The 27,111-nt window shown below is 38.3% G+C and overlaps 1 protein-coding gene across 3 annotated transcripts in view; it reads right to left on the minus strand.

Moving 5' to 3' along the window:
* Positions 1–8,872: 8,872 nt before the first annotated feature.
* LOC129725677 (calsyntenin-1) overlaps positions 8,873–27,111 on the minus strand; it is a 374,057-nt gene continuing 355,818 nt past the window's right edge. For all 3 annotated transcript variants that reach the window (XM_055681743.1, XM_055681744.1, XM_055681745.1), the window contains exon 8: positions 8,873–21,396. In XM_055681743.1, coding sequence (XP_055537718.1) covers positions 21,393–21,396 — 4 coding nt within the window. In that variant the 3' untranslated portion in view covers positions 8,873–21,392. The remainder of the gene's footprint in view (positions 21,397–27,111) is intronic.

The following is a 27,111-nucleotide window of genomic DNA, read 5'->3' on the forward strand; positions in this document are numbered from 1 at the left end:
CTGATGTTATTTATTTGCAAGACGTTTGCTGAGTTGCGGGAAGTGATATTTTCATCCAAAGTATCATAAACCAGTAAGAAAGTTCCTTGATCCAATTTCAATTTTATTACTGTATGGGATACGAATTTGGTGAAATTTGTTGTAGACAGAGACCGTCATTTTGTTGCGCGTAAGGATATTCAAATTCTGCTCTCAGATCAACTACATTCTGGTTGGTGAGGGTTCCGAGGCCTCACCGTCGACTTAGATCATTTTCTTGGTACTAGAGTACCTCGCTATGTTGGCACAGTATAGAATCCGAGGACTTCGAGAAGTAGAGAAGAAGAATGCAGCACCGCACGAGAGCGAATGTTGAAGGGGAGCAGGCAGAACTCGTGTTTCATCTAGGCTGACCAGACGTACCGTTTTGATCGGGACAGTACCGTTTCTTCGACTTTTTTTAACCGTCCCGTCTTTTGCCATTTTGCACCGTTTTCGGATACTCCTTGAAAAAATCTTTAATAGAGCTTTGCATTGAAATTTTCCTAAAGTTGAGACTATGATAATTTTGACTAGCAAAAATCTCGATCATCATGTGAAAATTTCAGGAACTCATTGCAAAGAATCACACTTTTCAGGATCGGGTAAATTCATCGAAGCAATGAATAATTGTTTGCATGCTTTGGTTGGTAAAAATTTTCAAAAATAAATTTTATCATGTGTCCCGTTTTTTGAACCCATTTGTCTCGTTTTTATCCCGGGAAAATCTGGTCAGCCTAGTTTCATCTAAACAAAATGTGATAAGCTGGATTGTAGCATCTATCGTGCAATCACGTTGCTAAGCGCTACCTACAAGGTACTCCTCAGCTTCTATGTGCCGCCGCCTATCACCTATCGCCCAAGTAATGTGTCAGGGAATACCAGACGAGATTCATAAGGGCCTGCGCCACCGCAGAGCAGATCTTTGTACTGCGGAAATTCTGCGAGTACAACGTAGGTCATCGACTTCAGAGCGGCGTATGACACAGTCGAACGAGATCGGCTATGAAAAATTAAGCACGAACACGGGGTCCTGGACAAAATTACGCTATTGATCAGAGTGACGATGGATAGAGTGACGTGTACAGTGCGAGTCTCGGGGCCCCCTTCGATGGGCTTTCATGTTTGCTTTTTAACATTGCCATAAATGGTATTATTAGAAGAGCGGGGATAGACAAGAGTGGTACGATTTTCAAGAAGTCTGGCAAGTTACTTGACTTCGCCGACGACATTGACATTATGGCACGCAACTTTGAGTTATTGACGATAACGTTCAGCAGACTTAAGGCAGAAGCCAATCGGGTCGAACTAGTCATAAACACGTCAAAAACAAAACACATGAGAAGTAGAGGCACGAGGAAAAACTCTGTTAGCCTCCCACCACGGATTCTAATTTTTTATTCTCATAACGGATTCTAATTGACGGTGACTAAGTCGAGGTGGTAGATAAGTTTGTGTATTCATTTATTTATTTATTTACAATAGTTTATCTGACATAAATCTGAATAAATAGTAAAAATTAGAGTCAAGTCTACAAAATATTTTATTTGTTATACCTATCCACAAACTTGCAAGATGGTTCGCTAAATTCAAACAATTCTTCAACGCTCGAGAAGGTCCTGATTGCAGCGGTAATTGGTTCGTTAAATCCAAACGATGTTCGATGGAATGCGGTGTGTTGAGAGGCACGAAAGTTTAGCTGGAACAGGAGCGTCTGTGAATCTATTTCGTCATTCAATATTTTCGCAACAGATGCTTCCTGCTGGATTTTGGTTCAAAATACGGTGGAATGTCATGACCTTACAATTTTTAATAATAATTACCAGCCAGTCCTATCAACGAAAATATTCAACATATCCTGCAAACGACGACAATCGTCGATTGTACGAATATCAGATAAATACAGCTTTAGATCATTCGCGTATACCAACTTGCAACAACCTTTTAACCGTAGCATTGCATTATTGAAGAATATCGCGAAAAGGAAAGGCCCCATATTACTACTTTGCGGGACTTCCAATTTATTTGTGAATTGCGGCGAAACACAAGAACGAAGCTTCACATAAATACGAACTTAACCATCCCACCAATGGGCGCGATGCTCCTAGCCGTGAAATTTTACGATCGAAAGCTGTCTTTAAATCAATGTCGATGACATAATTTGCGCTTTTTGTTCGATATGTGAAATGCACATCGAAGTAAATTCAACTAAGTTAGAAAAAACTAAGCGGATCGTCATGAAGCCATGCTGCGCGGTAGAGATGTAATTTTTAGTAGAATGGAGCGTTACTAACTACAATCTCGAAATATTCAGAACCGGCTGAGAGACTAGTTATGCATAGATAATTCCTGCCATTTTGACGATCACCAGATTTCAGAACTGGAAACATAAAAGCTTGTTGCCGTATCTCGGGGAATTTCCGTTGCTTGAACGACTTGTTGAAAATGCAGCGAAGTGAATTTGCCAGCGCACTAGCACAACGGCTAATAATAATAGCGGAGATGCCATCGGTCCTGGAGTATAGGATTGCTTGAGTTTCTTTGCGGCCGGAACATCAGCTGCCGCCATATCTGCCTCAAAATCGAAGGCAACTCTATCAGCAAACACGGATGCTAAAAAAGTTGCAAAAAGCTCACACGATCCCGATTCTGAAGTCGTTTCCAAACAGGTACAGAAGAATATTTTCGTTTGGTGTTGACAAAATTCCAAAAACTGTTTCGGTTTTCTCCTGAGGTTTGTCTGCACACATAAGACGTACGATTCGTATAATTCACTGTTTAGACGACGATATTCGTCACTGGCGCTTTTATGTCTCGGTAGGTACCTGCGTTTTCAAACGGCGATATTTTCGCTGGGCATTGTTTCGAATCCGTTTCAATTCACGCAATCTATGTTCTCCAAGCAGGTTTGTTGGGTCGCTTCGGTAGCGGTACATTTACATTCAACCACTGACCAATTATATCGCAAAAGCGTGCAGCCATATCGTTAAAATCAGTGCAAACTTATATGTGGACTCACTAGTGATCGCCGACAATGACACTAGCAGAGAGATAAAAAGAGGAAAAAACATAGTATTGCTAAGAGAAGGAGGGCGATTTGTTACTCTGACAACTCTTGCCTTTGCAGCGAAAATTTGAAGAACATTGTGCCTAGGATAAGCACCGGTGAATTAAAATTGATGATAATATTAATTAGAAATGGAATCATTACAATAAGGAGAAAGTTGACGGCCTGAGGCTTGTCAATTTCGCTGCAACCATAGGCATGACTATTTGTATTTATTTTGCACTCCAGAATATTCGTAAGCACACCTGGATGCACCCAAATCGGGTGGCCTGCTCTCGGATCGACCATGTTTTGATCGATAGCCGGCACTTTTAGACGTTACAGACGTAAGGTCGTCCAGAGGACCAAACGTTGATTCGGATCACTATCTCGGGGTATCCATCTGTGCCAGGTTGTCCAACGTATTAAAAGCAAGAAGTTGATGAGCAAGTTGGAGTGGTAGGGATGGGCGATACTGACAAAAGTATCGATACTTTGGTATCGCGATACTTCAATAAACTTGGATACCAGGTATCGGAGTATCGGCTGAAGAAGTATCGATTATCGATGCTTCGATAGTATCGGTATCGGACCTACAATTTTTTTTCAAAAAGCGTCATTTAGAAAGTATCGATACCGGTACTCATTTCTCGCGGTGAGTATCGATGCCAAAATACTCGATGCCGTAAACCCTAGTATCGGTATTGCTGGTATCGATGCTAGTATCGCCCATCCCTATGGAGTGGATCTGAACGAACAGTGGAGACATATCCACAGTACGACCAGAACCACAGCGCGAGAAGTGTTGGGTACAGCTGAAACAAACACGCCTAACGAGTGGTTTGACGCTGATTGCCAGCAAACACCGGATGACAAGAGCCGCTGCAGATGTCACATGTTGGCTACGGCTGTGATACGTCAGAGTGTAGGGAGATATCGAGCAGCCAGAGCCGAGACTTCAACGCCGGAAGAAACATCAGCACTGGGAGTGTGTTTTTGTGGAGGCGGAGGGTTGCTTCTTCAGGTACGATGCGAGGGGCTTCTGCAAAAAGGTTAACGGAATCAGAAACCGACACGTGTCTGCCCATGTCCTGTGCAACGACAGGGAGAGGAACCTGGTTATCGATAAATCAGAGGTGTCCAAGCGTTGGAAACAACATTTTAGTGTGTTGTTGAACTGTGAGGAAGATAGAGGCGTCGCAAGAGGCAGGATGGACATTGAGAATGATGGACAAGCTGTGGATCCACCTACCAAAGAAGAAAGCAGTAGAAGAGCTGAAGAACTGCAAAACAGCTAGGCAGGACGGCATTCCTGTCGAGCTTTTTACAGACGGAAGCGAACAGCTGCATCGTGCCATTCATCGGATCATGCTGAAAGTGTGGGCTGATGAAGAATTGCCTTTGGACTGGGTGGACGGTCTCCTATACCCGATCTACAAAACGGTAGTAGTACTAGGCATAACTCTTCTCTATACAGTGCGCAAGATTCTCTCCCGCATCCAGGTCCAACGACTGAAGTCGTTGCAGGAAACCTTCGTTGGTGAATACCAATGTGGTTTTCGGGGGAGACTCAATGCTTTTGGGCATCTCAAGAGGGAAGCTGCGAGAATTGGGCTTGTCATAAACGCAGCCAAAACCAGGCGCATCCCGGCGGATGTTGGTGCGGCCGCGATGGTGATAGATGGGAAATCATTTGAAGCAGTCGACGAATTTATCTACCTGACTACATTGGTGGCGTGCGGATGACTGAGGCCCCGCAGCTTGCAAACCCGTTTAAAACTAGTACTCTATAGAACACTGATTCTCTCAGTGGCTCTTTATGGCCATGAAGCATGGCCATTGAAAGTGGCTCATCGGTGAGCTTTGCATTCGATGGTGTTTTGGGTGTAGAATCACGTGGTCAATCCTTGGCGTCATACTGGAAAATGGTGTCTGGCGCAGACGAATGAATCGTGAAGTGTACCAGGTATACAAATTGGCGGATATAGTCAAGTGGATAAAACACGGCAGGAACTGAAGTGTCAAACAAGGTTTTTGGTTCAGGCCCTGGGTAAACCTAACACAGTTCGAACTAGGGTTTGCATTCCCGGGAACGATTTCCCGGGAAATACCTTTTCCTGGGATTCCCGGATCCCGGGAACAGAAATATTGATTCCCGGGATCCTGGGATTCTCGAGTTCCTTGAAAAATTCGGCAAAATTTACTATATTTTTCTATGCGTCAGTGCAATAAAACTATATACCCTATCAAACACGAAACTGACGTCGTCAAACTGTGTAGCAGCTCTAATGTTGGCATTACACAAAGCAAATATTTGCTTGAAATGACGGTCAATATTTGCTCGCTTTGTAAATACATATAATTTGCTTCAATTATTTGTCAAAAATATTTTCTGTCTTTTTCAGTAAACGAAAAATCAGGCCATTATTTGGTTTAAAATGCCTTTGAATTTTTTAATTGATAAAATTTTCGCTACCTGTAAATTGATGAAAAATTTTTTGAAGTCCGTAAATCAATGCGTCCTTTTTTAAATAATTTAATAAAACTCAAAGTCAGCGTCGTGGCTGCGATTTCATCGTTAAAATCGTCTTTGCAGAATAATTACGTAGGCATGCGAATGCTTTAAAACTGACATTTTTTTGAGTCGTATTGAACTATGATTTTTCAGTATTCTATTGTTTCCTTCCGGTTTGTCTCAGTCTTTTACAGAAAACCGGCTAATGGCGGAATAACGTTCCAGTTAATCAATCCAAATTCTTACATGGAATCCTGAGCAAATATTTTCTATGGTGTAATAGGATAGCATATCGTCGATTTCGTGCAATACTGGCACAACTCAAAAATCATAGTTTCGAGAAAAACGCGATTGATAATTAGTGTCAAAAATTTAATTTTTAATTTTCAAGAAAACTTCAAATTGAACTTTGAAATTTCAAATCCTCATTCAACCAGTTTTTAAGTCTATTATGCACATTTCATGAGCACGTTGTACAAGATTTGTGTTATCTTGTAACAGTAGTGCCTGCCCATAACTGTTGAATTAGTGTGAGTTTTGAAAGGGGGTTTCGTGGGAGAAAAATTTACAGTATTTGGCATCATTTGTAATCAAGAATTCAAAAATGCAATATTTTGAGTTTTACGAAACCGACGAAATATATTATCCCTAGTAAATGTTTTGCCCAAAAAAGGCGCACATTTTTCATTCCCGGTTCCCTTCCTTGGAAATGAGATTTTTTATTCCCGTTTCCCGGGAAATCAATTCTTGGGAATATTGCAAACCCTAGTTCTAACCTTCCAGAAAGGTCGTCAATGGGCATATGCTGCCTGCAAAACAATATCTACTATGATTTATGTTATTATTATTTCGGAAAATACACGGTTTTTTTAATTTGTCCATGGTTCTCCAGCAAAAACCATACTTTCATTGGAATGCTTGATTAAAAATATACAATTCATTCTTTGACAACAAAACGATTGGATAAATAACTCAAGCGCTAAAACTTAGCCTACCTACACGTTCCCCTTGCCGAATGTTTTATAAAAAAATATGTTTGTCGTGCAACACTACCTACTTGTTTACTAATACTAACTGTTTTTAAAGTACGCAACCAATAACTACTGGGTTACTTATAATATCTGTTATCGTATATAAATACGATTGCACTACTCCAGATGTGTTAGTAACAGTTTGCATTTTGTGAAGATGAATAAAGTGAAAATGGAATACACCAAGCCCAAATGCTGTAAACCCTTTCCTGGTCATCGGTGCTCATCAAGCTTACGCAAATTAAACGAAAACGTTATTGCAAAATAAAAATGTTGAACAGTCAAGTTCATTTTAATACGTCTTTATCAATTTGTGATTCGTGTATTGGAATGATAGTGAAGCCACCATTCATCCCTTCGTTGTTTACTATTCAGAATCTGAAACACTTAAGAATATCAGCTTCATCATAATATTGGAAGTACTCCATCATGACACTGTTGCGGTTCAGGTGTTCATTGCCAAATTAATGAATTTTGAAAACAACAATAGAGTTGAAAAAAGCGATATTAATGTCTGATGGAGCTGCCTCACAATATAAATATAGAAAAAAATTTTACAAGTCTTTGCAAGTTCAAAACAAAATATAACGTCGATGCAGAGTGGCATTTTTTTGCGACTTCTCATGTTAATGCAATGCATATTAAATGCAATGCAATTGGTGGCATATTAAAACGAATGGCAGGAAATGCAAGTTTAGCTAAAGAACATTAACATCCCATTACAAGCGTAAAAGAAATGTATGATTGGGCTAATCAGAAAAGTAATAAAAATTCATCAAAAATGTCATTTAGTTGGGTATCATATGAAGAATATGAACAAGGAGTAACAGAATGGAGCAATATTTTCAAAAAATCTATAATAATAGCTGCCACACAAAAGTATTACTCTTTTGTTCCGATTTCAGAAAATAAGATACAAACGAAGCTGTTTTCAAAAGATGACGAATCATTTACTTATGATGTATATAAAATATAAGGTTAAACTTGTTCTGTAAAGTATCTATGTCATAAAAAAATATGTTCCTGAAATAATAAACACGAAAATAAATATTTGATTCTTATATATATTTATATCACTTAGAACATTTAACTCTTTTCTTGAGAACCGTTCGCCCAACTGTTTTGTTGTCAAAGAATGAATTGTATATTTTTGATCAAGCATTCCAATGAACGTATGGTTTTTGCTGGAGAACCATGGACAAATTAAGAAAAACTTGTATTTTCCTAAATAGTTAAAATTTTTCGAGCCTCAATCAGAAATAACTCGAAAATCGATGCCTTTAGAATGTTTACTACCAAGAGCTTTTTGATTCAAAATGATTCTCTGCATCTTTTAAAATCATCAGAATACAAATATTTTGAAAAATGTTTGAATTAGAATTTTCATAAAAAAATTAATCTACCATAAAAAAATATTTTTTATTTCTCCATCCTGGACTTTTTTTGAAAAGTTGCGCATTAACGTCAAGTTTCTTAAAAAAAAAATAAAAAAAAATTCAACTCCTTTTTTATAAATGAAATTTAATGTTTATTTTAAATTTTTTTTGGTAAAAAAAATTTTTTTGTACAGTGTATATTTTTTTATGGTGCATTTTTATTTCCCTACAACTTATTCTCAGACAGTTTTTCTATACAACCAACGGTTTCTGGGCTACAATGCTTCGAATAAAACCTATGCCAAAAGGCATACGCCCTTTTAGAATGTAACTCATGGGTGTAAAAAATCTCTGCACCTGTGAAAAATGCTCAGTTTGCTAAGCCAAATACGTGTGCAAAGTTTCATTCAAATAAAAAATGGTCGATTGAATTTTCGCGTATTTCCAGGCGATTTGAAATGATTTTGCTCTATAGTAATTCGCAACACAAAATAATTAATTGATAATTTATTGAAATATTCTTCCATGAAGACCGATTGTGATTGAATTCATAATAAAGTATCGAAAAATATTTACGAGTCAGGCAAGATCCATGATTCATTGAAAAACTTCTACATAACGAACGAAAAATAAGATACCCTTATCACTTATCATGTCTTCTATCATTATTATGTTTTGTCCATATCAATTTGCTATAGATAAATATGATGAGGATGACGGCAACTTTTTTGTGGGTACGTGTGATAAACAAAACGGAAATAAGCAACTGCTAGAGCATCTCAATCGTTTCGTAGGAAAACTAAAATAATCAATCACCATTCAGTCCTATCTAATTGTATTGGATTAACATATTATGATTTCTTTTACCGCGAAAATCAAACAGCAATTCATTTTTTATTTAAACTTTATTTCTCAAAATAATAGCAGGTGTTGATAGAATGTTACAAGGACCGTGGTTGCGATTTCGCCTAAATTTATACTATATCCTCTTCACTTGCTCACAACTCTACGCATCGCCTATCTGCTTTGTCTTGTGGGCTGCTATTGTTTGTGCTAATGGGCGGTTGAGGAAGAGAAGGTCAGGGATCATGCGACGGCGATTTTACAATACGAACAACGTGAAGTCTTCTATAATCAATCAATCATTCAAACTCGCCTGCACACGTGATGATGAAAACAGGATAACAAGGAAAAAGTAGCACAGGCGGACGGAAAACTAATGGACAAGACGCGTTCGCGTTTTCGGCTGCTCACGTTTTCCGTTGTTAAGGGGGGTTTTGCACACTTCAATGGGAAGAACACGGGAAACGTTGATTTATTGACCGGATGAATAACTCAGTGTGAAGGGAAGGAGGAAAATATAGAATATACAGAAGGACAATATCGCAAAACCGTCACGTTAGCGTTCGTCGTCTTCAGCTGCGGCAGCAGCAACGTCAAACCTGACTGACAGCTTGCCTAATGATGAACGACGCGGTTCCAATGCAATGCGCTTCTACGCGATCCGTGCAGTGAGGTTTTCTGATGCTTGAAGTGTGAAGGCCAAAATCAGAGCTAGATTTTTTCGACAGGATTCAATTTTATATGTTCTAGAGTTTTTGGTAAGCCCTTCAAGCTTCACATAATGAATGATGTATTTGTATGATGTTTTGTTTACTTTCTCTTTTCGATATATAATTCTATAAAGATTATGAAAGCCAGTTTTTTTAAGGGTTAATCCTTCGGATTTTAAGTATCTCATCTGCTATAGAATTTTTGCACGCCCTCAAATCGGTTGTTATTTAGTCTCAAATAAGTCTGTATTCTTAAATAAGCTAAATACCATTTTTTGCTTGTCTTCACTGGGTGCCTATATAGGATGATCGTTTAACAGAAATGTTCGTACCGCTAACGTAAGTGTACATCTATACGCGCACTTATCAGGGTGTACACGTGGTTGTGGGTTTCCTCTTTTTATTTTGTTTCTTCTTCATTTCCATTTTAAGTATTCACATTTAAACACGATTACGGTTGTTTTGCTGCTGACTTGCTTTATTTCCACAAACTTAAGCATATGTTTTAGACTTCAATATTTACTTCCACTGCCCCTTTTACTATCTTTTACAAGGTTTTTTTTTTATTATGTATAATTAAATTTACCTCTCTAGCCAACTGTGACTGTTATAGTTAAGTAAGTGTTTCTTTTTATTTCCTATACGTATAGCTACATTTGTATGCATCGTTCCTATACCCAGCTTGGCTGTCTTTTGGTAGGCAGGCGGACAGTGAATCTAGCGCTGCATTGCTCTGGAGACACAACTGGTTCTGGGCGGCGCGGTTTGGAGTTGGTAACATGCTCTTAGGTTTCAGAGGAACTTTGTGGATTTGACGACATCGATGATTCAAACAGCTTCGCATGACTTCTCGGAGATGAAGAGTTGAAGTTTATTTTATTGTATTTTGTTGGAATTTATTTACTCAGAACTTATTGGGAAGAAATAACATAGAGTATAGTGGGGCACGAATACGCACCTGGGCAGGGGGAAACGATTTTCGTTATAACCGAGGGAAAATTCCATTATACATAAACAAGTATATATCGAATATTACCACAACGAGCACAAGAAACTCGATGTTAAATATTTCTTCGAGCAACAATACGCTTTTTTATTCCTACTAGCTGATTTTTTTTCGAAATTCACGGAAAGCAAAAATATTAAAACCAGCAACACAGTACCAGTTTGACAGATCGTCGAGTTAGCTGATCGTACGTGCTTTAATTTGTGATTTGAATCGCGAAATTTAAGTTTTTGCGATTCTCATGTATTTTTGGATACGAACGGTTTCGCCGAAACTTGGAAACCAATTCAAAGTACGTGGCAAAGGTCACAGATTCAGAGTGACAAAGGACACACAAACCACTTGTTGTTATCTAAATGACATCCTTTTGTTTAGATTTTATGTGTGCAAAATTACTTAAATTAACGATGTTATCAAACTCACAGAGCTTCACCGGGTAAAATGGCGTGAAAGCACTAAAAGTGCAGTGGAATTATATATATTACTACTAACGATAGTAGACATGACAGGTTCCTGCCGCGAGCGAATTGCCACGTACATTCGAATCAAAAACATCTGCGTAACACCAATTCATCTAAACACGCGCCAACTGTGTCGACATTGTTCCACCTATCGTTAAATACGTTTGACTGCTTTACAACCATCTAATGACCTTATTTCAAAACTGGCTCTAAACTTGTTCATTACTGGAGCAACGTCACCACCCTCCCGCCCTCTTGTTCCACCCGTAGAGCAGGGCTTACGTATATCCTGTTACATGCACTTGTGTTACCCAGCAATGTCAAGCGCTGATAACGAGATTTTCTCTGTCCCACTTTCAACCTCCCACTCCGGCTGGAGGTCGCATCCGCCGGGATGCTTCCTGTTTTCGATGAGTTTCTTTTGCGATACTTCTCTTGCTTCCTGCTTCAACGTGTCACACAACTTTATTAACTACGATTCTACACCTCCTAATATTTTTCTTCCTCTCTCTCTCTGGCTCAGCTCGCGCTGGCTGCACTGCACTGCTGTTCTGGTTGTGCTGATGGATATAGGGAACTGTCAGCTTTCGCCTGTGGCGTTCATCTCGTTCTTAATATCAAATTAATATGCCGTTTATATAAATATATAATAAGTTCAGTTTATCCCATAATTTAGCAGATGCGTTTTCTCGTAACTTGAAAGCTGAAGTTGGGTTTCACTGTTCGAGCTGCTGCAATGCGGCTGAGCTCTTGTTGTTTTTTTGTTGCCAAAAACCGTATGTGTTTGTGTGTTAGTACTGATATAGTTACCACCTGTTGCCGTGTTAGTTTCAATGTTAAATTCCAATTTGATTATATTATACATTTTTTTCTCTCTTGTCTGCTTAGATTTGTTTACCACTTACATACTAGACGTGTGTTTTTCTATTAGGTATATCAACGCAATGTAAAAGCAAAACATTATTTTAAAATTATTATTCAAAAAAAAAATCGGATAAAAATCTTCCTATTGGGTTTTGGACACAGCGTAAAAAGTACGTGGAAAGACTTACAACTAATGATAATATTAAATGAAATCTTCACTTTTTATTCTTCTGCGGTCTGAACGTCAGTCACCCAAACCGTTGGATTTTTACAATATTGAATTAAAAAAGAAAAACAAACAAACAATAGCTATTACTCGATTACATCTTCCTTTACTTGTATCACAAAATTATTTTGATTTTTTTTTTTTCCAACTGCATCGTTTCCCTCTTTCTTTCCTCTTTCTCATCTCTTCGTGTACTTGCTACACGTAGTAAAGCAACTAAAACTAGAAACTTAGACTCGATTTACACAACTATCAAAGCATCGGAAGTTGCCTGCGTGAACTTGCAGTTCGACTTTTTTTTTCTTTAACTTTTTCCTAAACACTTGAAACGTGCTTCTTTTTACGACACGACGGCATAGAGGGGGTTTGGGGTGGTGAGAAGCGGTTTTTTTCTGGGGTGTGTATGCGTGGTGCTTGTGAACGTGCACGCGCTTGTGTGTATGTGTGTGTGTGTGTGTAAGTGTTGATATGCGGACGGCCAGAGTTTGAGTGAAAAACACTGTAATACCCGCTGCTGCGGCTCATCTTACTAATACTTTTGTTAATATTATTGCTACTACTACAACTACTACTCAGAATTGCTACTAAATGCTGCTTAGTCGCCGCTTCATTCAATATGGACGGTTTCAAGACTGTCGGACAACAATTGGTCAGTGATTGTGTCGTTTTTTTTTCTGTGTGCTTGCTGGTGTCTGTGCGAAAGTGCTCTTCCTCTCTGCGTATGTGTGAGTGTGCCTATCTTAAACCTGTACTTCTGATGGCTGGCTACCGTGGAATTCATTCTGAAACCGGCTTCTTTAACTACTTTATGGCCTTTGCGATAGTTACTAGAATAAACGTTAGGAACTGAAAATTGTTTGAAATTACTGCTCTTCGTCCGAACTGGTGGAGGTAAACAGGCAACACGGTTATCTTCGTGTGAATGAATTTTTACTACTTTTCATATAGGCGGCAGTTGAGATTACGTTGTGTTCAACTGAATATGAAATTACATTATTTTCACCACAAAAAAGTGTGCTTAAATTTATATTGGAGATTATGTGAATGGCGACATAAGTTTTATTTTGTCAGAAAACTTGAGAAAATATTGTCGGTTGCAGAGAAGCGCCCTAAATGGTCGGATTTGAAACGTTTGACAGCTATTTGGTTTGGTTTTAGTTTCGGAGAACAGATGAACGTGACCCGGAAGGATCAGAGCGTCGTAGTTGAACATACGATCGGCAGCTGAACTGGGAGGTATTGAGAGCATTTAAGATAAACTCAGCAAACACTGTGCTAACAATAGAACTGTCCGGTGGATTTATCTACAAGGAGGCTACCGTTATTTTCGTGCCTGTAAGCTGATGAACGACGAAACACACGTGAAGATGGATTCTAGGGAACTTTCCGGAAGAAAATTTTATCTCGCCACAGTACGGGGTAATGTACCCGCAAAGTTCAAGTTAGTTTTCACTGATGAATGGCAAAGAACTTGCAGCTGTGGATGGTAACCATGAACAAGACAATGGACTCAACGGTGTATAAGCAAGAGTGTCTAAAAAAGTCACCCAGAGGTCCCGTCCCCACTGTCACTGCATCCGGGAAGTAGTTCTGTGGTACCGGGACAACAAGGTATATTTCATTACAAAGGTTATGAACCCACCCAATTGTCCTCGATTCCAATCAATCAATTCGAGTCAGTGGATCAAAAGTTTTCGACGATGGAACATGAAAATTTTGCACACTCACGATAAAAACCCAAGGTGCTCATGTGCAAAAATTGCGAAGTGCTCCGAAATTCTCCAAATCAACAGTACTGAATCGATTCAATGAAACTCTCACGCTGGTTCGCGCTGATCACAGCAACCGCAGACAGGGTAGTATGGGTAGTAGTACCCACTCGGAAAATATCCCTGTGGGTACTTACCCACACGGAATTATCGGACAAACCCAAAAAAAGTGATGTTTTGTCGTGGTTTTACCTTTACACGCACTGACGAAATTTCCCATTCATCATAAACCATAGTAACCCATGAGTCAGCTGACAAAAATTGGCTCGAACTCTTAACGTGATGGCGAAAACAGTAAAACTACTTCGTTCAAAAGTTTGCGCGTTCAAGGAACGGTACCCCGCCGCGTCCTATACGGACATCGCACGGCACTTTGTGGATCTACAACATAGCACTATTGGACAGCAATCACAGCATTGAAAAAAAGCCCGGTTCCGGACTGCCGACGATCCAAGAGGCTCTCAAGGATGCTGAAGAGGAAAACCGAGGGTCAAGTGGCTTCATCGCTGCATGCTGCATGCGCTTAGCCGGAAGGCAGGCAATGACGCAACGACAGCGGCTAAATAAGATGGTGAAGTCGGCTTTCCCAGCGAATCGCAACGTGGCGGTGGTGATAGACGTCGAGACCTATCTCAACCTGGATGGCAACGACTGGCAGGGCACTTCGTATTTTACTTCTCCCACGAAGGAAGTGAACTCCGAGGTGAAGTTCATTTCACAAGTTCCCCACAAAGGTGCTGCTGTGGCTGTGGAAAAGGATGTCAAAGCCTTTCTTTTTTGGTCTGGACTGCCTGCAGGAAGTTCGGTCGTTCTGCAAAAAATACCTTGAGGGCGAAGACACCGTATTCTGTTCGGATCTGCTTTAGGCTCACTATTCGGCACGATATCGATGTAGTAAATTCGAAAATCAAACTTTTCCTATACATTCCATTGACATCCTATTGTTGATGTATAGGTCGCCCCTCCCTGGCTACGCCTTGTCACCCATGAACCTTCCCTATTCCTTAATACTCACTCGGGAAAATAGTGTGGTGCCGGCCCTGATCGCAAACGTGGATCGATTGACAAGCAGCCACGATTGTAAGTTTGTAGAGCAGTTCGGATGAACCCTGGGTTCGCGGCACCGTATAGCACTGTTCGACGAATCTGGACTCCAACAGGACACTCAAGCAGAATAATTGAAAAATATTGGGCGATAATCAAGAGTAGGTAAGTTGAAGAAAAGTGTCAGAACGATAAAAACAGCTGATTTACAAAGTTGGTGGAAGAAAATGGTGGAAGAACAGTTCAACTGTGCAGAAGATGATGGGCGATAAAAAAGAAAAAATTCGTGAATTCATCCAAAACTCAGACGAACATTTTTTTCTGTATTTTTCCTTTGAAGGTCAATAAATTTGACATCTTGATATCTCAAGATTTTTTCTACGTGTTTTTTGACGAAGATATGTGCCATTTTGAAACTTTAGCGTATAACTGTTTTCCAGCTGTCGATTCGATTGTGAATGTTTAGCTGCAATATTTCGATGCTGTCGATTCGATTGTGAATGTTTAGCTGCAATATTTCGAATATTTGGCTACAAAACGCAAATTTTTCGAGTCCGTTTGCAGATTCTTACATTTTTATCATATTTTCGATAGATTTTCGCTCGAGTCTCCTTAGAGACCTATTTCATACGAATCGGTTAGTGCCACTCGTTGAGGAAAACATAAACAAATCGCTGTTTTGTTTTCAATGCTTAGTTTCAAGCAGCTGGACAAGTATTCTGTTGAACAGTTGTTATATGTTTGAAATACGGTTCTGAATAAATTTTTGCTTTCGGGACCAGGAATTGGGAGAAGCTGCTGAACAAATGGCAAAAAATGATAAAAAGTCGAAACAGCGAAATGCATTTCCGAACCTGTGCAGACATTTTTCAAAAACATCTGGCATCTCTGACTGACACCTAGAATTTAGTAAAACAAAAAACAACAATTGACAGTGATGAAGTGCACCGTTAAGAATTTTAGATTCTAAAAAAAAACACCAGGGACTAGTGCTAACGTAGAACTAAGTACACTATCCGCCACAAGTTTGGAATCACTTTCTTGAGTATTGCTACACTCAGTTTAAATTTGGCAGCACCCCACCCCGCAAAGTTTGACATCACTTTAAAAATGATTCATGTAACTCTATCGCGTCATTCCGACAGCTTAGAGAGTTGTGATCTTCAGAAAAATTATTCAAAAGATCAAGGACTTTAAGTTGGTGCAAATTTTAATTCGAAAGTCGGCCGCAACGCTAGTGTGCATGTAGCTTTGAGTAGTTTTAAACTCAATTTATCTCGAGAGTTCAACTGCTACAAAAGTTACAGTATTCAACAACTCAGCGATTAAAATTAGTCAGAAGAAATTATGCAATTCAAAATAGTTTTTTTGACGTAGAATTATGTCACAGGGCATAGACCGCTTTAGACTATCAAATCGATTAATTCCAATCGAGTGTAATCTCCGAAGTAATTACCCTTGCGGTCGTGTTTCATACACAATATTTCCCACTTTTTTAATTGCTTTTTAATGATTGATTTTTATTTTTTAGTGTTCATTCTAAAAAAGTACTTTTATTAGAACAGGATGAAGTTCTGTCTAGTTGAAATCCAGAATCACTTATTATGTTGCAGTGGCACGGAAAGTTACCGCCGCTAGAATTCGTTTACAGCGATTTATTTACCTAGGCGGCCAATTTCTGTGGTTTGAATTTCACGGTGTTTCGTGCAGTGAGTCAAAAGCTATTCCAGATGGAAGCCGAGAGGAAAGAAAAAATTCTGCTCACCCACATTGATAATCCAATGTGGTGCGTGATGAAAATCACAAAAAAATCGAACGTTTCAGCGAGCGAAAGAGCGTAGATCGAGTGCCTCAAGGTAAGCGTCATAGTGGAACGTATAACAACAGCAAACAGAGCAAACCCTGGACTATCAGATAATGACATCGCACAAAAATACGTTGCTGCTCGCAGTATCGTTCAAAGAATCCGTTTGCGAGCCGGATATCGTTCTTATCGAGTCAGCGAGCAACCAAACAGAACGTTGAAGCAAAGTTTCGTCACCAAAACTCGAGCCCGGAAATTGTACCAGCAGGTTTTGATGAAGTACCAACTTACGTCAAAATGGATTCGGTCAGCTTCCTGGCCAAAAATTCTACAAGGCGACGGCACGGGGAGATGTTTTTGCGAAGTTTAAGTTTGCTTTTATGGACAAATTTGCTAAAAAACTAATGATCTGGCAAGGGATACGCAGCTGCGGAGCAAAGACCAAAGTGTTGACGATGGATTCGAAGCTGTACAAGGAAGAATGCCTCAAAAATCGCGTACTATCTTTCATTAAAGCCGATGAAGGTCCCGTGAAGTCACCCAGTGGTACTGCGATAATAACGTAGATTTCATCGATTAAAACATAATTCCACCCCAATGCCCGCAGTTCAAGCCTATCGAGAGTTTTTGGGCAATAATGAAGCGGAAGCCTAAGAAAAGTAGAAAAACGGCTCGGGACGCGACTTAGATGACCAAATCCGGCAGGGAAGTTGGCTCCGAAGATGTGCAGCGTTTGGTGGAAGGTTTAAAGAAGAAAGTGCAAATTTTCATTAGAAACGAAGCGAAATTATTTGTATTGTAATCTTTGTTTCTTAAAGTACAGTGAATTACCTTTGTTTTGATGTTATGACCATGCTTGTCTTTTCTCCTCAGTAAACCTCTAGAGTGCAGGAGAACATCTTGCACTGCGGAGACAACTGCCGTTACACTAAAGAGCAAATCAATACGCTCATGCTAGAAGAGAGCGACAAACGATTTTTATCTGTTGAACTACCTGAACGCACTGCGGCGAAATCTGAAATCTCTCTCTTGCGAGACAATGAACTATGGTGTACTTTCTCACACGTGTGGACATCACGCACAATAATTACACTGCAGAGCTATCTGCGGTGCGTTACACAGTTGGATTCTTGAGCATGGCAGAAGAGGAAAAGAGATTGGGAGAAAAAAAAAAAGACTGCGCTGCTCGTGCCGCTCGTGCCGGTCGAATTCACTCTGGTGGAATTCGTTCGAAGCTACACGAGGACTACATTTTTGCCCGGTAGGTTTTTTTCACCTTCCGGACAACTCGCCAGTGGACACTGTTGTTCACTTCTGTGTTTTCTCTGTAGAGTGATTCACCCCTCTTATTTCTATCAGATGTGAGGTGAGCTGGAAGTGTGTTTGTCTCTCTGTAAGCTGGTTGAGACACTTTGGAGTGAGAAAGAAGCAGTGTGGTGAAAGCATTTGCTGCACGCAGGCACATACTGGATGAGAAGTGCGCGGTGAATTTTTTCTCCTCTCCTTTCACATACTGAGGAGAATGACAAGCCTGGTTATGACCTCACTTGTACGTCAATCCGTTACCGAGGTACAGATGATTTTATTATTCCGGATTCTAAATGGACATAGCTTTACAATATGTAGCATGGAACTGTATTCGTGTTTAGACTGATGCGAAACTCATAGATATTTAGTCAACCATTGTTTAGCAATACTTACGAAGTTAAAATATTTCTGAGTTCACACTAGTGGCACTGACCAGCAACTTTCTGGTAAGTAAGCATCGTGGGATAAGTTAAGTTCAAAGTACGAAGACTAAACAACTTTGCTGAAGACCGCAATTTTATAGAAAGTCGGAACCGTGAAATGAGTTAGGGTCACAATACGAAAAATTGACCTTCTAAACAATTTTGCTGAAGACCGTAGCTTTTTGAAGGTCAGAATCGTGAGATAAGTTAGGGTGGAAATACGAGGAAATGCGTTCACACTAGCACCTCGTAGCAGCAGAATTCTGCATTGAATTATTCATCGACTAGAATCTTGTAAGCTTCTGAACAACTTTGCTGAAGACCGTAGCTTTTTAGGAGATCGGAATCGTGAGATAACTTAAGATGAAAACATAAGAAATTACGTTCACACGAGCGTAACTTCGCGGCAGAATTTTGCACTAAACTGTTCACCAACTTGAAAATACTAATTTCGTTATTTTAGAACCGATATTTTCGAAATTGAGATGATGCCCAGAGACCAACTCCAGGTGCCATTTTGAAATCCAAGATGGCAACTCCCGGTTTCTGGAAAACAGGCAAAAATGGTCGGATACTACCTCAGATGAGTATAACTGAAATCTGGATGATTTCCAGAGGCCTGGAATTGCCTCAAGGCACAATTTTTCGAGCAACGAAAACGAAGGTAACGCATGAAGGTCTTAATGATCAAGGGAAATCCGGATTGAGTGTTTCGTTGGTTTTCGAACAAGTTTTATTCGGTTTTTCAGCAATTCCAGACATTTGTTATAAACAAATGGCAGCTCTGCAATGACACCAAACGAAACCAAACTAATAGACTTGCTCTGTAGTAGCTTATTAAGCTTCAGTTCAGCCGAAATCCGCCTAATAGCAGCTTAATCAACAAAATTGTTTGTTTTGAAGTCCTCCAGAATTTCAATCTTCATCAGCACACGTTGCACTGAAGGGACTTGTATTTTCAAAAAAAAACGGCAACGATGAATTTAACAATAAATAACAAACACTGAATAAAAGAGTATAACGAATTTTCTCTAAAAGTTTTCAGTTTGAATACTCATTTATCGTATTAAATTAGCAACTTTGCTTCCGCCGTTTTCCAGTAGATGTCTCCAGCGGTAAGTGCTGATCGATATAGGTCGATCAGATTCGATACACAATAGTTGTGAGCGACTGTTAATGTTGTTATCGCATCAAAACATTAAACATTGAAATGACATTGAAAATGTACGTTTTTCAAGCGCACTCTCATCATTCGCGGGAAGTGATACTTTTCTTTTTCAATTCGAAGAGATCTGCAGCCGAGGCGCAACAATTGCTGTCGAATACCTACAAAGTTATATCACTTTGACACTCGAAAATATGGCCAGTTTATCGTTATTCAGTTTAGAATCATGTTTATTGACAGCATTTCTAATAATGAAATATATGGAATGATCTGTGTTTTGCTTGAAATTAATAGGTACCTCATTTATTAGACTATTTTTTATGTAGACAAAGACAAGGTAAAGTAAATTGTGGTGGAAGATAAAGTTGTTTTCAAACGAACAGCCATAAACAGATATTCGTCACGCAAAAAAAATACCTCAACAGCACATCTTCAACGTTCAGTTTTTGACAGTTGCGCAAAGCGCGTGTGTGTGTAATGATATTCGGAAGTTCCATTAAAAAAAGCCTGTGGAAATCCTATCAAAGCCGACTGTTTCATCTATTTTCAACGTTTCCACCCACAGGTACGGTCGTCTCCTCACTGCACCATTTTGCCAGCTGTGGCTGCCGAATGATCGTTATTTTTTCCCGATTTTATTCCCTCATTTTATTCTTCCTGTGTGAGAAACATAAATTCGCAATGTGCTTTATAATAAAGCGATAATGATAATGCTCGGTCGGTTTGCTACAGGTTGAACGCAACATAACCCACCCTCCCCGTATACATGTGTGGAAGAAGGGGTGGTGGCAATTCGAAACAGATTTCCTCCTTTCACCGTATGAACTGTTGATGATGATGATGATGATGATGATAATAACGATGGCGATGTTAATGATGTTGCTTGATGTGGTTGGATAACAATGAAATATTCTCGTCGGATTAACCAAATTGTTTCATTCGACCGGTGGTTTTCGATAGCCACACACCCACACACACATCTGTGCGCGGGAAGGAGCGAGAAGCGCCAAACGTCGGAAGCGCGACCAAAATCCGCATTCCACTGCGGTAAAATAATTCGACCTCCTACTTGTGGTTTCTCGAGCTGATGGACCATAATTCAGCCATCGTTGGAATCCTGTGCGCTAAGCCAGTTCAGTTCTAAAAATCTGTGTTTGTTTGGTGGTAAAAAAGCTCGAAATGGAATGTTCCCCGTGTTGCCTGTTCGTTACCCACAGATTCGTTTTTTTGTTTAAAACCCCGAAAAAAAAACTTGGCACTCTAAACCTATTCTTTGTTGGTCTTCCGACACATTTTCTGTTTTTTTCTCTCTCTCTCTCTAGCAGTAAACGTCTCCTGTCTGGCTTCTGGTGAGCTTGGAGCAGGATGCCAGTGCTTTTCACTCCTCTGTCCGGCGGTTTTGTGAGTACTTGTAAGACTGTGTGCTGTTCCTTTTTACACTGGATTGTTGTTTTTTCTCCCTAAGATCCGGCTTCCTCGGTGAACTGACACAACGACACTCGGAAGCTGCGTTACGGCACGGCGGTTGCTTTGCTTTTTTTTCGGGCTTGCTATAACTACTGCAGATCCTGGGCTATGGAGGTTGTTTGTGTCTACCAGCGGCTGCGGTGGCGGCGGCGACGGCGCTGTTGCTGTGTTGTGTGTGTGTAATTGTGTGTACATGCATACATACCGAGTAGGTTGGAAAGTGGATGGCAATTTTGCTTGTTTTCACATTTGTTTGTTTTATTAATTTTAAAATATGCAATAAATTTTCCATAATTTAAAATTTTTGATACATTCATTTAGCTGAAAAGAGAAAGGAAGAGAGATAGAGAGGGGGAATGTTAAACATGAGTTATAACGCTTTATTACGAGGCGCGTGAAATATGAGCTATCATAAATGCAATCGCGTGTAAATAATTTCGTTAGTCCTAATCTAATGTAATTAGCGTGGCAGTACTCTACAGTCTACACAACTTAATGATGCTTTATGGCATACGTTGTTACTGAAATTAGCATGTATTTGTCTTTCTGCCCGGTTGGATCCATTGTAATAGGCAGCAGATTAGGGTAAACTAGACAGCTATTGCTAATATAATGATAATGCATAACATTAATCAAAGTTATTGTTCGCGTCTAGTTGAATCTATGAAAAATAAATGATTTGTATTTGCTTCCAAGTGCCTTTATCGAATTTAAACGAAAGTTGAGTTTATTCTTGACTTCGATCTTAAAGCAACAAACGTTTTCATCAGAGATAAACCTGAGTTTTAAAAAACAAAAATTTGTGTTACTTTTTCCGAAATTTGCATGAAAAACGAAATCTTAACCTCTGGACTTAGCTCAAAGTCGGTTTCAAATCAATGATATTTCACGAATAAGTGGAATAAATGTTGAAGCGTCGCGGGTAAATTTCTTACAAGTAATGCGTGGCGGGTGAATTTCGTACAAGTAATGCCATAGACAAAATGGGAAAGGTACGTGAGGGAGAATACCATAAATTGGAAATTAGAAAAAACGAGGATTAAGGAAGGAGAAATTGAAAAAGTTTATGGACAAGAGGAAAAGCTTATCAAGAAAAGAAGAACTGTGAGTAAAAGAACATGAAAAGGAACGTTGAAGAGAAACTAAAATTGAAAATAACAAAGTTGACAAAGGAGAAGAGTGGAAAGGAAAATCAGGAGAATGTTAAACGGTGAAGCAAAATGAAAAAAAAAAAACGACAAATAATAGTAATTCAAAAGTTATTAAATAAAATGAGAAACCAAAATTAAGATTAAAAAGCAAAGCAAAATGTGACACTTAAATGATAAATTATAAGGTAATGGCGGAGGGAAATGGAAACAGGAAATGGAACAGTTAGATGAAAACATGGAAATTTGTAAGGAAAATGATAAAAAGTAATGGGGAAGGGAAATTTGGAAAAAGAGAAACGAAAACAAGAAGAATACGTGGAGAAATGGAAAAGGAAGATAAATGTCATAAAAATTCCCATTGAATTTTCGGCTTCAAAAAACTCATAGCCAAATACCACCGTATTTCTGCAAAAATCGAAACAGCACTCGGTGGGTTTGACAAGGAACTTTATTTCACACAGAACAAGTATCAAAAAACAAAGTGTAAATAAAAAAGAGAACGAGGAATAAAATCAGAAAGGTAAAACCAGAACACTGAAATAAGAAATTGGAAGAGCTAATAAAAAATGAATGAAGAAAAGGAAAAGAAGTATTAAAACGGGAATGGTAAAAAGAAGCTTAAACAAAATGAAATGGAAAACAAAAACGAAACCAATGGAAAAGGGAATATGAAAGAAATGTGCAGATATAAATACGGAGTATGAATCCAAGGTAATAGAGTGTAGAAGAGAAAATGAGCAAAAGTGAAATATATAAGCACAGGCAATGCAAAAAATAACTGATAAATGGTGATGAGGAAGAGAAATGGATAAATGAAATTAGAAAATTAAATGGGAAAGAGAAATCATGAAAAGGAATAGGAATTGTTCACGGAAACTAGGTGAAAAATGATAACAGGAAATGGCAAAGGACAATGAAAAAAAATGGAAAACTTCAGTGGGAAAAAAGACAGGGGAAAAATCGAAATAGAAAAGAAGAATGAGAAAGGAACCAACGAAAGAGTGATGAGAGAATGAGAAAAAATGGGTTATGGGTGATGGAAATAGATAAAGGTAACGGGGAAAGTAGACAGGAAAAATCGAGGAAGAAAAAGAGGTCCAAGGAAATAAAGGTTGATTACAAAAAGAAAGGGAAATTGGGAACAGAAACGGGTAAACGAATGAATAAATAAAAAGGAAAATAAATCAGCAAGGCAAAATGTGGAATACATATGGGAAAAGTTGAAGGGAAAGAAAATAACTACACAAATGGAAAAGAAAAAGAAATATGAGCACATAAAATGGAAAAAGGACATGAGAAAGAGAAATGGAAAAAAGAAGTTATGAAGGGAAACTAAATAGAAAATTGAGAAGAAAATGCACAAGAATATATGTACAGGGTAGCAGCTCGCTTAAAATCCTTTAAGGGGTGATAGAGGACCCTATTTGGTGAAAAAAATCCTTTTACGTATATAGTCAGAATGCAACTACTGCAGAATTATTCACTTTTTTCAGTTTTCGGTTATGTTTGCCTATAACAAGGTCTATCACAAGAAGTATGATGGCTAGCTCATTTCTGTTGATTTCGTTGGAAAACTGAGAAAATTTCGTAATCATTAATGTTTTAAAAACGTCCAACTAGCGAAAATAGGAAGCACTTAGAAAGAAACAAACGTGAAATCAAATATTTTTTGAGGACTAAACTGCAATTTTCTCTCTGAAATGTGTGATAAACATGAATTTTGTTGTTAACTAAATTGAACATTGAAATCCACTCTACAAGTTGTTCTTAGACATTAAGCATCTAGCTCTAATAGTTTAGCTGCTATTTTACTTTAAAAGCAATAAGTCGCGGCTTCATTCAGTATTGCAGTCGTTGCATGAAGGCGCAACTTATTGCTTTTAAAATGAAATAGCAGCTGACCTAAAAGAGTTAGGTGCTTGGTGTCAAAGAACAACTTGTAGAGTAGACTCTAATGTTTAATTTGGTTAACAACAAAAACAATGTTTATCACACATTTCAGAGAGAAAATTGCATTTCAGCTCTCAAACAACATCCGATTTCACATTTGTTCATTTCTAAGTGCTTCTTTTTTCTCTAATTTGACGTTCCTAAGGCACTGTTACATACTTATTGTGCTAGATCTCGTTGAAGGCAAACATAACCGAAAACTGGAAAAAGTGAATAACTCTGCAGTAATTGAATTTGACCATATGCGTATAAGGATATTTTTCATCAAATAGGGTCCTCTATCACCCCTTAAAGGATTTTAAGTGAGCTACCTAACACCCTGTATATATGGAATGAAAAGTATAATATGAGAAGCAAAAGAAAAATGGAAGAGGGAAATGAATAAGAAAAATGAGAAAATTGAGTATGTAAAGGGAGTAGAAAAGGTAAGGAAATATAGGAAAGGAAAATCCAAAAGAAAATGAGAAAGAGGATATGAGTAAACGAAATCAGAACAGGACAAGGAAACAGAAAAAAAGGGCAACATGGAAGGGAAATAAGAAGGAGGAGTAGAAAATAGGGAAGATGAAAAAGGTAAAAAAACACGAGGCAAAATGGTAAGGAGGATATGGGATATTCAAAAGAGAAATGGGATAGTAAATAACATGTATTAACGGAATTGAAGAAAAGAGAGGAAATGAATATTGGGGAAAAATTTAGAAAAAAATGGTAAGAAAAAAAATGGCAATGAGAACAGAAGAAGTGAAATGGAAAAGTGCAATGAAAGAAGGAATATAAGAAACTGAACTAGGAAAGAAAACTGGAAAATAGGAAAATTGGAAAAGATATGAAAAAGAGAAAAAGAAATTGAAATAGAAAATGAAATAGAAGTAAAGTAAACAGATGCGAGGAATAGGAAAGGGAAACAGGAAAAAGGAATGGGAAGAATTAGAAACAGAATATGGAAAAGAAAAACAATCAGAAATGTTGTTATGAAACTAGGAGCAAAAAAATGGATAAGGAAAATAGAAGAGAAAATATAATAAGCTACATGGGAAAGGAAAAAGCTTAACTGTTAATAAAAACTCAAAGTAAAAAGTGAAGGAAATTTGAACACAAAGCAGCAATATGAGAGATGGAAAAGTTTTATGGGAAGAGTGGTTGGAGAAAGGTAATGAGAAAACGAAATGGGAAAGGAAAAAGCTGAAAGGAAAAATTGAAAGAGGCAAATAAGAAAGAAAAAGTTAAATGATGAGCAGATAGAAAGGTCAATGGGAAAAGGAAATTAAAAAAGAGCCACACGGAGAGCAAATAGAAATAGGAAAACGAGGCAGAAAAAGCCCAAGAAATTATGAAAAGTAGGAAGAGGTATAAGAATAAAAGGAATGGCAATGGAAACTGAGAAAGAGGAATGAATAATACCATGGGAAATGGCAATAAGAGAAGGGAATAAATTTGGATAGAAAAATGTTAGAAGTAAATATGACAAGGAAATAGGAAAGAGAAACGAGAAAGAGAAATAGGAAAATAAGAAAAAAGTAGGGAAAAATAGGAAAAAACTGGAGAAGAAAATCGTAGATAATAAGAAAAGAACAAATGTCGAAAAGTAAAATAATGGGAAATTAGAAGGAAAAAAGTACGCAAATAAAGTAAATAAATAATAAGAAGTAGGATAAATAGACAATAGCTAAGGAAAAAGAAAATTGGTGTAAAAAATTTGGAAGCGAAAAAAGATACTAAAACAGTAAATAAAAAAAAGAATAGGAAGAGAAATATAAATAAATGGGAAAAGGTAAAAGAAAAAAGGATAATCCATGTTATGCTGTTTTTTAGCCTTACTGACGCCTGATCATTCGAAGACAGACATGAAGAGAAATACTAGTAAAACAGGAAAACAAATATGAAGTAAAACGAGCGGGAAGGAATAATGGAAGGCAGATAAACGGAGTAATGAAAGAGTATGGGAAACGAAAAAATAAATGGAAGAGAGTAATGGAATAGCAAATTGCAGGTAATAATTGAAGAAAGTGAAATATGAGGAGTAAAATAAAGAAATGATTCAGCGAACAGAAAAATTTAAAAAGAACTAGTTAGAAAAAAAAAAAAAAAAATGAACATACAAAGAAAAATAATGTATTCGTGAGTAAAACCCTTAGGTCAGGGAGATAGCGGGGGAAGGTAAAAAAATGAAAACAAAACAAACACGAAGAATTAAGCTTGTTGGGAAACAATGCAGAAGAAATATAATGAAATAAATATACTAAAAAGAGAAATTAAGAGAGCAGAAATAACACAAAGAAACATCCGTAAACAGAAAAAAAGGGGAAAAAGATGAACAAAAATGAGAAACTGAAAATTCAGAACTGAAGTAAAACGAGAACAATTGGGAAATAAAGGGAATGATATAAGAGATAAAATGTTATAATGACAAACGTTGGACAAACGTAATTGAAAATCGTAAAAGGGATGAGGAATGGATAAACGATAAGAGAGAAATGGGAAAAAGAAACCAGTAAAATACAAGATAAAATAAAATAAAAAAGTCAAGATAAGCTAGAGCAGCGGTTCTCAACCTTTTTTTGTCCGCGTACCCATTGGCGACATTTTTCATATCGATTGTTCCCCCTGGCTTGGAATGTTTTCGCAGAGTGCGGGAGGGTAGTGGTAGGTCATGTTGTGATATTCTATTTCAGGTTTCAAACTGAACTATAGTTTGTTTGAGTTCTACAGTCATGTTTTAGAAGCACGATTGAACAACAAATAAGGTATTACAATGAAAAATTGCTTTGCCCGCCATTACTGATTTTTCTTTCGCGTACCCCCTGAAGGCTTTCGAGTACCCCCGGGGGTACGCGTACCCCAGGTTGAGAACCGCTTAGCTAGAGGGAAAAGAAAGGCAAACAGGGGAGGGAAATGGAAAAGGGAAAAGAGAAAACGGAACAAGTAAAACGGGAAT

The sequence above is a fragment of the Wyeomyia smithii genome, chromosome 2, assembly GCF_029784165.1.
Source record: "Wyeomyia smithii strain HCP4-BCI-WySm-NY-G18 chromosome 2, ASM2978416v1, whole genome shotgun sequence".
In the NCBI taxonomy this organism is placed as follows: Eukaryota; Metazoa; Arthropoda; class Insecta; order Diptera; family Culicidae; genus Wyeomyia; species Wyeomyia smithii.